The sequence below is a fragment of the Salvia splendens genome, chromosome 13 (genome assembly GCF_004379255.2).
Source record: "Salvia splendens isolate huo1 chromosome 13, SspV2, whole genome shotgun sequence".
Classification (NCBI taxonomy): domain Eukaryota; kingdom Viridiplantae; phylum Streptophyta; class Magnoliopsida; order Lamiales; family Lamiaceae; genus Salvia; species Salvia splendens.
Genome location: NC_056044.1, coordinates 32,834,364 through 32,849,977, shown reverse-complemented (window position 1 = coordinate 32,849,977; position 15,614 = coordinate 32,834,364). Strand labels below are relative to the sequence as shown.

Below are 15,614 nucleotides of genomic sequence, written 5' to 3'. Positions count from 1 at the left end.
TCAGCAGTTAGGTAGTATAGTGTATGCTCTCTTTCAGCTACCATAACTGATTGATTCCCTGATTGCACCATATTCTTTCGTTGACTCATCAAGATGTTAAATACTTTCTGCTCCAGCATCCCCAAAGAGATTAGGTTCCTCTTAACTTCAAGAATAAATCTCACTTCTATCAAGATCTTGATAAAACCATCTTGAAGCCTCAACTTCACCTTCCCAACTCCTTTGATCTTGCAGATGTGATTGTTTCCAAGAAGAACTGTTCCATCTGCCTCAATGAGATCATGGAACTAGCTCCTATTGGGACACATGTGAAAGCTGCACCCATAATCCATAATCCATAATCCATTTCTGACTTACCCCATTTTCCAACACATTCAGAAGTTGGGCTGGTGGATCAACATCCTCTACACAATCAGAGGTGTACTGCCCTTTTCCTTCAGAGGCCTGCTTCCTCTTCCATGCAAAGCAATCTTTCTTTAGATACACAGGCTTCTTGCACCAGTGGCATTATCGAATTTCCTTTTGGGTATAAGAAGTGGATCCCTTGGAATTTTCCTCATATTTCTTCTTGAACTTAGGCTTCTTGAATTTCTTCACATTTAGAGCCTCTAGGGCTTGTAGATCAGGCCCCTTGCTATTATTTCTCTGAAGCTCTTTAGCCATCAAAGCTGAATAAACCTCTGTGTAAGTAATAGGCTTGTCTCTGCCATAGATGATGGCATCACTCAATTGATCACAGGAACTAAGCAGAGCATTGAGTGTTAAGATAGCCTTATCTTCATCAGAAATCTTGACATCCACAGAGCCAAGATCATCAATAATCTTGTTGAACTCCTCTAGTTGCTCTATGATGGATCTGTCAGTAGTAAAACTGTAGGAGTAGAGCCTCTTCTTCAGATAAAGTCTATTTGCTTGAGACTTAGCCAAATAGACTTCATCCAATTTCTCCAGAATCTCTGTAGCAATCTTGGATTCTTGCACATCCCGGATTCTTGCACATCCCTTAGAACTCTGTCTCCCAAACACAAGATGACTGCACTGTGGGCCTTGAGCTGCATCTCATCAAGCTTGGCCTGGGATTTCTCATCAAGTGCTGAAGCTTTTCCTTTCTCACTTGAAGTAGCAAGAACCGCTGCCAAACCTTGCTGAATCAAAATTGCCTTCATCTTCATCTTCATCTTCATCTTCCACAGGCCATAATCATTTTTGCCTATGAATTTCTCTGCATCTAGCCTTGCTGCCATCTCTGAAACCTTCTGAACTTCTGCAAACCAGCTTCAATTTCCCACCGGACGACGCCACTTGTTAACACAACATACAAAGCTCGCACACTCTTTTGGAATTCACACACACTCAGTTATGAACTTATACACACAAAGCACACAAAGACACACACTAATCTTGATGAAGAAATAGAGGTTTCTTGGAGAAAAGAAATTCTCTTTTATTGATGTACTCACTACTCTAGTTACAAGTAAAAAACCGAGCTATATATGAAGCTCATACAATCTGGTAACTGCTACTAACAGAAAAAGAATCAAGAAACAAGAATCAAGAACTGGAGCTAATAACTGCTCTTTCCTAACATAATAACTAACTTCCTAACGGCTAATTTTCTAATTCCTTCTTCCTTTAATTCTTCTAGAACTAGGATCTGAATGTGCACTCATTCTTACACCCGCGAAATACGCAATGTCTTCAAGTGCGGCCCAACCTTTTGCTATTTTATAATGTTGTTATCGTTGTGGTTGGACCTTTATTCTCTCTTCATCTTTTTATCTTTTTCATTTCATACTTTATTATTTCTTTACTTAGCTCACTTAACACAATTTTTCTTAAATCGCATTCCGAAAAGAAACGCATCCACTACCGCAAAATGGAGGAAGCATGTACTTTTATTTGCGGACATAAATTGGATCAACCTTATCATACCAAATAGTTATGTCGTCACGCCTCCCTCCGACGTGGTCCAGGCCCGTAGACTACCCGCCACCCTCAGACTGGTCTAGGTCCGCAAGCTTGCCAAGCCCCAAGGCAACCAGCCTTGTAAAGGCCCACATGGGAAATTAATCCCAAGTTGGGTCCGCAAGCTTGCCAAGCCCCAAGGCAACCAGCCTTGTAAAGGCCCACATGGGAAATTAATCCCAAGTTGCACCATTCAGGATTCGAACTCAAGACCTCCTGGATGGTGCCATATCCTTGGCTCCCTTCTCAACCAGTTGAGCTAGGAGGCTTGGATATATTCTTCAACTTATTAGTTAAAGTTTTTCATAAAAGTACAAATCTATGTAAAATAAGGCGATTTATTTATCTGTTTTAAATTAATACCTAACAATGTATTTAATTAAAAAAGTACAAATTTATGTAAAATGAAACAGATTTATTTATTTATATTAAATTGTTACCTAGAATAACAATTAAAAAGTGTTTTGCTTCCATATTGGATTTTAAATTTCTAAAGGCCCAATATATGGTTCGGTCCAATCCATATAATATAAAAGCTTCAAAACCCTAAACCTAATCTCCTCACTCTCACACCCCTCCGGCAGAATCTCTCTTGCTCTAGCGATCTCAATCGAAATCAATCAGCCATGGGTAATTCATCTCCGTCGTTTTCTCTTCTTGATTGAATTACATGAATTTTGGTATGTTTTTGTACTGAGTTGAGTGAATTTTGCAGGTAAGGTCCACGGTTCACTTGCTCGCGCCGGAAAGGTGAGGGGGCAGACGCCCAAGGTCGCCAAGCAGGATAAGAAGAAGAAGCCCCGCGGCCGCGCTCACAAGCGGATGCAATACAACCGCCGTTTTGTGACAGCCGGTAACTCTATTTTCCCCTTTATTTTTTTTATATTCATTTATTTTTGCGGTTTAATTTACGTGTAATGTGAGGATATATGATTGCTGCTCATGCCAAAAATTCATATTTAACTGAATAATTTTATTTTGCAATTTAGAATTTTTGTTTTCTGATAGATTTAGGTCTTTTGAATTTGAATTTATACGGGAGCTGATTTTTGTTTCATGAACATGTTTGTGATATGCTATCAAAATCCACATCATTGTATGTGGTGTGAAATTAATTTAATGTGAATTGAGCTTCTAATGTTTAGCTTTAGAGATATGTTGTTCAACTCTAATATGAATTGAGCAGCTTCTGTTTTAACTTTAGAGATATGTTGTTTATGGTTTAATTTGATGTGAATTGAGCAGCTTCTGTTTTTGCTTTAGAGAGTATGTTGTTTATGGTTTAATTTAATGTGAATTGAGCTGCTTCTGTTTTAGCTTTAGAGAGTATGTTGTTTATGGTATAGTTAATGTGAATTGAGCTGCTTCTGTTTTAGCTTCAGAGATCTGTTGTTTATGTTGTATGCTATTGTTCTATTTCTTGCAGTGGTTGGCTTTGGAAAGAAGAGGGGGCCAAATTCGTCTGAGAAGTAAAGTTGTGCAGTCAAGTAGTTCATACGGGTGATGAAATTTGGATCCTCAGTTACTTTTTTAATAGACAACAAGTTTGTAATAGACGAACAAGTTTGCTATTAGACTGCATTAAGGCTTTGTCTTGTTTCTTGGTTTTTACTCATGGTCTCTAAACTTTGAGCATAATCTTTTTGATAACTTTTGTGATGTAGTTATGAAAATTTGAATTTTTTATTGGTGAGCAAGTTTGGAATCTTGGTTGATTGGTTTGCTTATGATGTTGTGCTGCAATTGACTGCATTAAGCCTTTATCGCATCTTTTGTTTTCTGGGTTTTGAATCTTGGGCTCTAAACGTTGAGTCATATCTTTTTGGTTACTTTTGAGATGTGAGTAATGAAAATTTCAAATTTTCATATTGTACATTTCCATTAACTGTGTTAGTTTTAGCACTTCCTTCACTTGGCTTATAGTGCTGTGAATTTTGCCTAATCCTTTTTTGATCAATTGAATGTATACCTGTATGAGTATAATTGTAGTTAGTTGGTTAGTTAGTTATAGAATGCTGTTTTTTTGGTAATCAGCTTTGGTTGTTTAGTTAGTTAGAAATAGGTTCATCTTTGCAGATGTTTGAAAGAATTGGTTCAATCTCAGTTTCTTCTGCAAGCCAGTAGTATAAAATATCATGTGGTGATATTGTCTTTTGATTTGAAAGATTTGGATTTATACTTATTCTTGTGACAATGTTATAGTAGTACTATATGATTAGTCTCTTATCATCTTCTCGTGATTATAACAAAATAATCTTGGATAATTTTATTGTCATTGTAATATTATTATAAATCATGGATAATCTTATGTTAATGATAAGTCGATGTTGAACAATACCTGGTCAAATTAAGCCTATGTCGACTATATCATTAAGCCGATGCCGATTATTCCATTACATATTATGGTGGATTGAATAATTTTAAGATTTGTTTCACGTAATTCTTCAAACCTAATCTTAATTGGAATTCAGTATATTAGTAAAATAGTAGTCCTAATTCAAATCTTATTCGACTCCAATTTAATTGTTGATGTCTCCATAACAAAATATTATACTACTACTATGGATATGGAGTATGCGATTGTGTTTACAAACATAAATAATTATGAATCAATAAAATAAATGGTGAATTCATAGATTCTAAATGAAAATTATTAACTCCCAAAGTAATAAATGATAAATAATTATTAATTGGTCGCAGTTGCACCAAAGTTCATAGAAGCTTATTTATTGATTCAGATTCATTGAATCACGAAATTATTTATGGCACCAATTATTCATGATTCTTTAGCAATGAATGCAATTTGTCACTGTGATTTATGAATCCTGATTAGGGTTGTGTAAGATCAACCCCTTTATTTTCTTAAGAAGCAATTACTCCATTTGTAGGAATATATTCATGCATCCAGACTTATGAGTTTTTATGTACTATTTTGATCGATTTCAATCACCTTCTATTGTTTTTAATAGTGAATTGTACATTCTATTAACTTATTTGACCATAAAACAAAAGGATGATGGAGACCCGCTAAAATATGAAAGCCAAAAATCTTTCCGAAAACAAATTCGAAGAACTTTGACCTAGTGCAGCTCCTAAATAGAAAAAAAAATTAAAAATATAATTAAAATATAATTAAACTAATTTAAAATATGTACTCCTTATATTACCAGACCCAGATTTTGAATTTTCTCTCCTTTAAAAAATAGATATTCTCATTAAATATTACCAGACCCAGATTTTCTATTTTCTTTCTTTTTAATTTTTCCCCTTTCCCTCTTTCTCTCCCTACACCAAATTAAAACCCTAATTATTCGCCTACACCCCTCTCTTTTTTGGCGAACTTTTTTTGAAATCAAAATGGCGACGGCGCAACAAGGCGGAGCCACCACCACCGCCGCCGCCGCAGCTCCTTCCTATGGCGGAGGAGGAGGAGGAGCTGGGGGAAAGTTCCGAAATAAGCCATTCCGCAAGCCGACGACGCCTTACGAGCGCCCTCCCATCGCCCTCCGCGGCAACGGCGGAAGCAGCAGCTGGTTGACGAAGCTGGTGGTGGATCCCGCCTCCAAGCTCATTTCATATGGCGCGCGCCGCTTCTTTGATTCTGTTTTCCGCAAACGACGCCTCCCTGCGCCGCCTCCTCCTCCTCCTCCCCAGATATCAGGTTACTTCTTTTCGTTTGCTTTGATGTTTTGGTCTTAGCTGCGAATCTTCAAATTCGTGATTCGTTCGAATTATTCGATTTTGTGCCTGAATTATTCTTTTGGTGGTATTGGTTTTATGCAAGCTTTTGTTTTTCTCGAACGAGATGCGTTAATTTTCAGTTCCTGATCTTGGAAATTGTTAATTATGTGAGATCTTAGCTACGAGTTTAGCTGCCATTATGTGTGCCAGGATTCAGTAATTGCCTAATTTATTTAAATTATTATATTGAATAAAAAGGTGGGTGCTTTTGGGCTGGGAGAACTCCGTAAGTCTAGATGCGCCTCACCTAGTTTGAAGTCTTACTGATGTATTTGCTGATGTAAACAGAGTCAAACCATGTATTGAGTGGTGCACGTCCAGACGCAGTTCTAAGTGTAAGTCTTAAGATCTATGGGCTCCTCTGTTTTTACATCTTCGTTGTTTCATTTCCCGTTATGTATTCGTCATGCCCCACGTAGGTGGAATCTGTTGATTGGAGTTGTGAATTGGTAGAGTGTCGGTATTCTTATTTGTGTAATTAGTAACCAATCGAAGATGAAAGTAGGAAAGGTCGCTTGCCAGGTATTTCATTGAGTAGTAATGAACAATGTCTGATTCAATGTTCTTGATGGGTGGCACTAGTAGAGGAGTAGATCTGCCAACTGCTTATCCATTTTTCTTGAAAATGATAGCCATCATGTTTTTTCTTTCCATAGTTATCAAATTAGGAAAGATTGATTTTTATCTTTTTTAATGGTTCATGAATCAATATGGTCTACAGGAGCCTGAAAGTGGTGAACACCGCCAGCCAATAAGTTCTAACGGGACTGGGATCTCTGACCTTGAGCAATTGCTGAAACAAAAGACTTTCTCCAGGTGAGGTTTTATCCAAAAATTTTTTACCCTCACTATAATTTATGAAGTTGTCATGATTTTTCTCTATCCTGCCCGCTCCCATCTGCTGTTAACTAGCAAAACTCTTTACAGGTCTGAAATTGACCATTTGACGGAACTGTTGCATTCAAGAAGTGGAGAAGTGTCTGTTGCGGATGATGGAAAAAGAAATGAAGAGGCTGTGTCAGATTTTGAAAGGCATGGAAAAATTGAAAATGGTATGAATGCAAAAGGAAATGAGGAGGATAGATCTCTTAGAGTTGATTCAAAGGTAACGGAAATTGTGTTGCGTTTCTTTATCATATGCTGTGGTTTGTCAGTCACTCTTTGTTACCATTTTCATATTTCGTGCACAACACAGTCATTTGGCATAGCTGATAGATATATCTTCAGGTTCTTGGGGATAGTATTGCTTCTCCTTCTGAACTTGCAAAAGCTTACATGGGCAGCAAACCCTCAAACTTATCACCATCTGTGCTAGGTAACCATAGTCAAGTTACCCTTAGGGATGATATCAAGATGCTTAGTAACATGAGAACAAAACCTGTCAGCATGTCACTGGCAACGAAGTCTCCAGTCAGCTTTGGTTCACCTGGTAATGGTCATGTTACAAACCCGAGATCTCTTGGTAGATCTGCTATTTACAACATGGCTCGCACTCCGTACTTAAAGGTAACACATACCATTTTAACTTCGTTAGCTTTTTTATATTCTTCATATTTTTTGGGCTTATTTTTGTGGATTTGGTAAATTTCAGAGTAATGGTATCAATCATAATGGCCATTCTGGATTCCTGGTGCCCTCAACATCTCTTATGGTTTTGGAAAATGGTGAAAAATCTGAGCCCAAGTCAATGGTATATTTGGATCTAAAATAGTTTTGTTGTATTTTCGGTAGCAGTTTTGATTGTTCTCATTTTGGTGCAACATTTTGTGTTTCAGACGTTAAAGCGTAGGAGTTTTGTCTTAGATGATGAAATTGGACCTGGTGGTTCAATTCGAAGAATCCGACAGAAATCTAATCAAATAGCACATGGAATTCATTCTGATCGAGTCGGAAGTAAATCTGATGCTAGTCTAGTATCTTCAAAGCAGAAGCTTCCGTTGATTGATGATCGAGAGCACGCCCAGAGAATTATCGAGGGAAATACTTATACTGGTTTTAGCAACCCAAGCACTAGTTATGCTATAGTTCCTTCCAAGTCCAACGGTGCAGATGTAGCTATTGGAAGATTAAAGCCCAAATCATCAGATTCCAATTTGGTTGCTGTGCCTCTGAAGTCAAAATTTATGTTGACGCCAAGTATGCTTCATGGACAGGCTCTTAGGAGCATGGAGGATGCAACTTCTTCAAAGTTGCTGCTGAATGCCCAAGACAGTTACAAATTTGATAGCAGTGCTGGTTTATTGGACACTCGTGATTCTACACCTCAAGACCAAGGAAAAACTGACGAAAATGGGCCAGTAGAAACTTCTTCCCCTTCCGAAACTCACTACCCCGTAAATAACAGTGGCTCTGCAGTATCCTTTGAAGCTTCTTTGGCTAGAGGTCGAAGTTCAGATGATGTAGAAAATTGTTTGTCTCAACCTCAAAACAAGGCAGCTTTTAGAATGAGTGCTCTGGAGGTAAGGAGATTGAACTTTTATGTTGTTTTCAGGTCTCTATTTGGTATCCTTCTAGTTAAGGTGCTTCATTATTTTTCAAAATCAACACAATTTGTTAGAGTATCCAGTTCTTGTTAGTATTCGTTTGAGAGGTGTATGATTAAATTTGCTTAATTTTGTTATGTCCTTCAAGGCTTGAAGTGCATATCTTTCTTGTTTGAGTTCCATGGTCGCTGGAATGAAGTTTTCTATCTTTTGCTCTTTTTGTTGAACTTGCAATTCTTATTGATGTCATTTCTAGGATGATGTCGATTTTGATGATGACGTCCCCAGTATTGGAGGATCACTGGAGGCCCATCACACAGATAGCAAGTTCTCACCTCCTGAAGAACCCAAATTGTTTGAAACAACTATCCAGCCAGAACCGAAATCGCATTCGGACCTTATATTGAGTAAAACAAACGAAGCTAGTAGTGCTGTTGCTAGTGCTGCTCCATCGAGAGAACAAAATAATGGCGCCACAAACCCTGCTTCAGAAAATGTTTCTGCTGCTACTCAGTTCTCTACCCCTCCATCAGTTGCATCTTTTACTGAACCTAAGGAGATGAATAATCCACCATCTCTTTACAGTTTTAGTTCTAAAGTCTCAGATAAGTTGCCTTCCTTGATGCCAGAATCAAGCCCCAGTAAACCAGAAAGCTCTAGCAGGTTAGTTCTATACTATACATGCAGCTTGAAAATTGTATCATACTGTTTTAGGGATATGGTTATGTTCCTCGTCTTAAAGATATTTTCGTGCTACACCCTCGTTTGTCTTATTATTGTGATCTCCTTTAACTTTACGATGTTAGGCTCAAATTCGATTCACATATCTTGAGAACTCAAAACTATCCTTTGCTCTTTGTTAGTGTATGGACTATGGAGTCAATTGTTGCAAATAAGTTAATTATTTTGCCAAACTTTGGGAACAAGCTTCTGTACCTCACTTAATGTATTTAAAGTTTTTACAAAAAAATTAAGCTTATATATTTAGTGTTTATTACCACAGTGGTTTCCCTTTTTGTCAAGTTCCTAATCTAAATCCTGTTTACTACATGTGCAGCTTGTTGAATGTTTTTGCCACATCTAGCTCTCCGGTGACATTTTCGGAGCCAGGCCATGATGGATACCTGAAGTCTCTTGCTGCTGAAGACACAAATGGAAAATCCGTTACTGTTGCCTCTCCTGCATCTGATGGGCCGCTTGTTGCAGGCACTCCTGCAATGTCATTGACTGCCACATCCAGCAACAATACAAATCCCATCTCCACTGCTGTTCCTGCTATTTTTACCTCTTCTGTGAGTGTTTCGGACTCTGTCCCATCTGGTACAGGCAACATTCCCTCAACCAAATTTGGGAAAATCACTTTTGGAGCATCTGAAACTCCTAAAGTTTCAAGGGAAACTGCAATCAAATTCGGTGCCTCTCCTGATCCATCTACTAATGTATCAGCAGCGTCAACTACCATCGCTCCAAGTTCTGGAAGCTCATTTAGCTCTCTGACCAATTTTGGATCGTTTGGGACACCAAGTTCTGGGAATATGACTTCGGGACTCAGTTCATCAACCAGTACTCCATCTGCAAATAATTCAATGGGTTCCCTATTCGGTGGTGCCAGTAATTCTTTTGCACCTGCTATTGGAACTGTTTCTCAGGGGACATCTACTCTGTTGAATTCATTTGCATCAAATACGAGTAGCAGTACTTCTTTTGCTCCTTCCTTGTCCAGTGCTCCAGTTTCCAGTCAGGTCATGCCCTTTGGTTTTAATCCTTCAGCTTCCTCGTCAGATACTGGTGTAGTTGCCTCTAGCAGTGGATCTGCATCTATTTTATTTGGTGCGAATCCTACTGCTGTTTCAAATGGCAGCGCCGGCGGCTCTAGCAGTTTTACTACGTCAAGTTTATTCAGTTTTGGTGCGAGTTCTTCCTCTTCTACAATCAATGCAGTTGGATCGACTGGCGGTGTAACTGCTCCAGTTTTTGGTGCTCTTTTGAGCTCATCAGGCCCTGCTTCAGTAACCACCGGTTCCTTCAGCAGTGCCCCTTCTTCGACCAGTGTAGTTGGATCAATTGGTGGTGCTGCTGCTCCAGTCTTCAGTTTTGGTGCGAGTTCTTCAGGTCCTGCGCCAGCAACCACCAACACTTTCGGCAGTTCCTCTTCTTTTACTGGTGGTGCAACTGCTCCAGCGTCTTACGCTGCTAGCAGTGCTGTTGGATCAATTGGTGGTGCGTCTCCATCCCCTTTCAGTTTTGGGTTGAGCAATCCCGCATCTGCCCCGGCGTCTAACGCTGCTAGCCCATTCAGCAACGGTGCTTCCGGACTTTTTAGCTTTGGTGCAAGTTCTTTGGCCTCATCCTCATCAATCACCGCCTCTGTTAGCTCCAACAGCGCTCCTTCTAATCCCTTCGGTTCTAGTGTGCAAGCTCCTTCAGCTCCTCTCTTCGGCTCATCTCCAGCGACTGGATTTTCCTTTGGTGCACAGCCCACACCCTCCGCTCCAATCTATGCTGCATCTTCTCTGTTCGGTTCATCAACAGCTCAACCATCGAGCTCCCCTTTCTCATTTTCCTCCGTCCCTGCTTCAGTCTTTTCTTCACCAGCCCCATCTCTCAGCCAGCCGGTATTTGGCAACCCGGCCCCCAGTTTTGGAGCCTCCTCGCCAGGGAACAACTTTCAGATGAACGGAGAAGACAGTATGGCCGAAGATCCAGTGCAGTCAACTGCACCGTCTCTTCCTGCATTCGGCCAAGCCTCCCCTGCTCCCTCAGGCTTCATGTTCGGATCAGCAGCTCCATCTCAACCGAACAACCCCTTCGCGTTTGGCAGTCAGCAAAATCAAGCACCTCCTCCTAACCCTTCGATGTTTCAGGCATCAAATAGTCTGGATTTCAACGCCGGTGGCAGCTTCTCGTTGGGCAGCGGTGGAGTCGACAAGTCGGGTCGAAAGTTTGTGAAAGTCAATAGAAACAAAAACAGGAAGAAGTGAAGCTTGGGATATCCATTTGCTCTCATTCAAGAAAAGCTTGGGATATCCATCCATCGGCTCTTCGATATCGGTCGCCGCGGAAAGGTCTGCTGATTTACCATGTCTTCTTCATCTTCCTTATATGGAAATTTTGAGCGCACCAAACTTTGTAGAATGTATTGATATTGTTAGAAAGAGAGGTGTGTGTAATTGAACTTGAATCTGTGTTGAAGAATAAGTCATGTAATTCAATATCACATTGTATAAGCATTGCCAACTGTTTTACAAATTCGTTGTGTCATTATCTTTTTTGTGTAGTGCTGTTGGTTATCTTATATACTACCAAACTAGTTTTAAACGTTAAATGCCAAAAACATTATAATAAAATAACGTAGAGTTCATTATAACTTTATTTATAGTTCATTAAATGGAATTCAGATATTTAAAAACAAGAGTGAACTACGTAAATGGTCTCTGAACTTTAAAAATATCATAGATAGTCTCTAAACTAAAGTGTAATCACATTCATGGTACTTTTTCACTATTAATCACAATTTTGCACCAAAAATGCCCCCAATGCATGAAGAGCATTTTTGGACATTCTTATCTAGGTACTGAATATGATATTTTCTCTATCTCTCTCCAATATATTAGATACGATATTTTCTTATAGTTTGAATATCTAAAATAATATTTTTATTTTCTAAAACTTTTAGAGAAAAAGAAATAAAGAAAATGATATAAAGTGGTTGAAAAAGTGAAATAAAAATTATCATTTCAATACTCAAACTATAAGAAAATAGCATATCCAATACTTAATATAAAAGTCCAAAGTTAAAACGTTATCATGCATAATTTAAAATTTATAGTTCATTATAAGTTTATTATTAGTTCATTATAATGAACTTCATGTTATCTTATAATGATGTTGTTTGGTGTTTAAAATTTAAGACTGTTTTGATATTGATCATAGTGTCGGTGTGCTAAGACTATTTTTTCACAAAAGTACTAATGTATGGCATAGTTTTTCCCCAAACAAACTTTAAAATGCTGTTTGAATAAATCTTACAAATATCGACTCTGATATGCACAAAATATTAACAAATTAAACACCAAAAAATAATCATCATAAAATAAAAAAAGACATTTTATTGATTGGCAGGCTGTTAAGAGCACAATTCTCTTAACGAAGAAATCCTGCGATTACACTCGCAACACACCAATCCGGCGCCCCGAACGTTGGGGTCGGCGGCTCAATTCGTGGCTGGCGCGGAGAACTTCCTCCGTCGGCAGTCTTCAAGGTTTGATAAGGAGTATTGCACAAGTAATGTGGGAATATTATTTCTTCATTCCATGAATAAAAAGATAACAACCTAGCCCTATTTATAATACTAGAATACTAGCTTAGGGAACAAGAAAACAAAGATATAGAAAAAGATATACAAATCCCTAATATATCTAAACTAAATAATAATAGTATAAGACTCGTATCAACTCCCCCACGGTTAAAATTCACCTTGTCCTCAAGGTGGGAACCACGAAGCAAAAAGGAGAGTTGAAATCAGAAGCTTCGGCGTGGCAACTCCTCCTGGATCAAACACACATCGAACAGCTGACCGTCTCCCTTCTTCACCTCCATAAAAAATCAATAAAGGTAGACTAATGTGGTCGTCCAAATTCAACGCTAAAATGGAAAGTTCTGCCACACAGTCATGAATGCTCAAACACGGCGTGTTATTTCGCAGAGGAATCAACCTTGGATCGACGTCGAGCGATGTTGAACGTTGATTCAGACTTGTAACATCACCAACATTCAAATCCTTATAGACACAAGCACTTTCGTGGAAAATAGTGTAATCACCAATAGAACCATCCACCTCTTTATCTTCTAGCAATGTCTCCTCCTTTTCACCAATCTTCTCATCAGATACCCCAACGAGCACTTGCGGTGGCTCATTGTCGTTCTTGACAATCCCTTTGTTCTTGAGGAACTCTCCAGGGGACTCGTTGTTTGGAACATCAAGAGGAGCGCCATCATTGTAAACATCGGTAATGTCATTGGGAACATCATCACCGAATACTATTGTGGGAGTATTATCAGTTTTCTCTTCGGCTAAATTCACATCTTGAATGTTCTCCTCAAACTCCTCCCCATCATCCGCATAACAAAGAATGCGTTGTTTACACACATGTCCCATCACCCATTTCTCGGGACAGTGCCAGCAGAGACCCAACCTGGACCGTTCAGACCTCTCCGCCTGGGAGACTCGTATTAGCGGCAGGCGTGGCTGCTCCGGAATTTGACTGGACACACGTGCGGGCTGACTGTACTCCCGCGTTGGCTTTTCGGTGGAGTAGCGGGACTGGTGGGAGGCGGGCTGGACTCGCGCTCTCACCTCCTCCCGAGGGCGAGGTCGGTCCCAGCACGTCTCCGAGCGTCGGGGACGGTCAACGGTCAGGTAGCCGCGGTCCTGTTGTTGCGCCGGTGGGTCCCAGCACGTTGGGCGGTGCCGCTGCGTTGCGGTTGTCGGGTAGCGATCAAACCCTAATTGGGTCTGATGATCTCCGCGATCAGATAGGTGGCCACCCCTCTCGATGTAGCCACCGCGGTGTCGGGGCCAAGCGTCTTGCGCGCGATCGCGGTACCCGATGGGCTGGTATCTCGGCCGTGGGCGACGATCAGGTGGATCCAAGTGGTGTGAGACGTAGGGTAATTCTCGATCAGGCCACGACGGCAGACGGAGTACTTCCACCCGGCTGCTCGGAGGGTCCCAACTGGTTACACGGCGAGGTTGGGCCTGCTGGTAGGGCCGGAATGGCTGTGTGGCCTGAGGGAAGTCGTATTGACGACGGCGATAGCCGGCGTAGTCGTATGACATGTTGACAGACTGAGGCGTGGCTGTGGTGGTTGATGATCGTCTGACTTCGACGCGGCACGCGGGAATCCTTCCCGTCGGGTGTTGCAGAAGTAATGTTGTCCTGCGGCTAGAGCTCGGCGGACAGGCGGGACTCGACAACCAAAGCAGTTGTTGTGCGCGGAATGTTTTCTGTCGGGCAGCGGTGTAGCTTCGGTTCGAGATGGTGGGAGGGTCAACTCTCAATGAAAGCACCAGTTGTTAAGAGCACAATTCTCTTAACGAAGAAATCCTGCGATTACACTCGCAACACACCAATCCGGCGCCCCGAACGTTGGGGTCGGCGGCTCAATTCGTGGCTGGCGCGGAGAACTTCCTCCGTCGGCAGTCTTCAAGGTTTGATAAGGAGTATTGCACAAGTAATGTGGGAATATTATTTCTTCATTCCATGAATAAAAAGATAACAACCTAGCCCTATTTATAATACTAGAATACTAGCTTAGGGAACAAGAAAACAAAGATATAGAAAAAGATATACAAATCCCTAATATATCTAAACTAAATAATAATAGTATAAGACTCGTATCACAGGCTGTGCTGCCGCCACCGCCGGCGGCGTTCTCCGGCAGATAGGGCAGGTTGGGTGAATCATGAGCCACGGATCAATGCATCTCCGGTGAAACATGTGCCCGCACTCCGGCATCATCCGCACCTCCTCGCTCTCTTTATACTCCCCAAGGCACACGGCGCAGCCTCCCGCGGCGCCGGCGCCGGAGCCGCCGTAGGTGTAGACCGGAATGGCGTTAATGGCGGCGGCGTCGAGGCCGTCGCCGTCTTCGCGCTTGACGACGACCTGGACGTATGCGCCGGCGGCGTGATCGCCGGCGGAGTAGGGGCGGTGGAGGGCGGCGGAGGAGAGGATTCTCTTGTAGTTCTTGTAGTCGTGGTAGATGACGGCGACGACGATGATGAAGGCAATGGCGCCAACGACATAGAGGAATGAGCGAACCCCGCTGTCATTGATCGGGCTCTCAGAGTCTTCGCCGTAGGTGGCGGTGGCGGCGGCGATGAAGGCGGCGTTGCTCATTTGTTGGAGAATAGGGTTTTTTTCTTTAATTTGGAGATTTATGGAGTCTTTTTTTTTGTCAGCATATACAATTGGTTTTGGTTTTGGTTTTGGTTTTGGTTTATATACTGTTTCTTACTCCATATTGGTTACTACTACTAACTTTTAGGAGTCAAACTCGATTTTGTGTAAATAATGAGGGTTCATCCAAATCAAGACTTACTTGAAAATTCACCAATATATGAGGGATTGATATTTGATAATGGAAGGACCTAGATTTGTACGTATTTTATATATAAAGGAGCTAATAAACTTTATTTTGTGATTAATGGATATGATTTACTACTACTTTTCAGTATTTTATTTGTTTTTAATAGTTTGATAGGATATGATTTACTTTCTTAGATATTCTTTTTTATCTTCCTACATTATTAATATGTGGAAAATATTGATCAGAAGACATCAAACAATATTTTTATGATTCACGCTTTCTCTAAAAGTCTCTCTTTTCATTCTTTTTTCCCTCTACAAATGTTCGTTCTCT

At 40.6% G+C, this 15,614-nt stretch overlaps 2 protein-coding genes across 3 annotated transcripts; one reads left to right on the top strand and one right to left on the bottom strand.

Moving 5' to 3' along the window:
- The first annotated feature begins 5,227 nt into the window (after positions 1-5,227).
- On the top strand, positions 5,228-11,466 carry LOC121761890 (nuclear pore complex protein NUP1-like). 2 transcript variants are annotated; one of them, XM_042157589.1, is made up of 9 exons: positions 5,228-5,626; positions 5,995-6,041; positions 6,428-6,522; positions 6,634-6,811; positions 6,934-7,212; positions 7,298-7,396; positions 7,482-8,165; positions 8,446-8,852; positions 9,247-11,466. In XM_042157589.1, the coding sequence occupies exons 1-9, from the start codon at positions 5,323-5,325 to the stop codon at positions 11,168-11,170; spliced, it is 4,017 nt and encodes a 1,338-aa protein (XP_042013523.1). In that variant the 5' UTR covers positions 5,228-5,322; the 3' UTR covers positions 11,171-11,466. The 2 variants fall into 2 exon arrangements, with proteins under 2 accessions (XP_042013523.1, XP_042013524.1); XM_042157590.1 differs by lacking the exons at positions 5,228-5,626; positions 5,995-6,041; positions 6,428-6,522 and having other exon boundaries at positions 6,775-6,811; positions 6,934-7,021; positions 7,092-7,212.
- A 1,417-nt stretch (positions 11,467-12,883) lies between these two features.
- Positions 12,884-15,091, bottom strand: LOC121760922 (RING-H2 finger protein ATL46-like). Its single transcript, XM_042156513.1, has 2 exons — positions 14,594-15,091; positions 12,884-12,943 (listed from the first exon to the last, which is right to left on the bottom strand). The coding sequence occupies exons 1-2, from the start codon at positions 15,089-15,091 to the stop codon at positions 12,884-12,886; spliced, it is 558 nt and encodes a 185-aa protein (XP_042012447.1).
- Between the last annotated feature and the right edge of the window lie 523 nt (positions 15,092-15,614).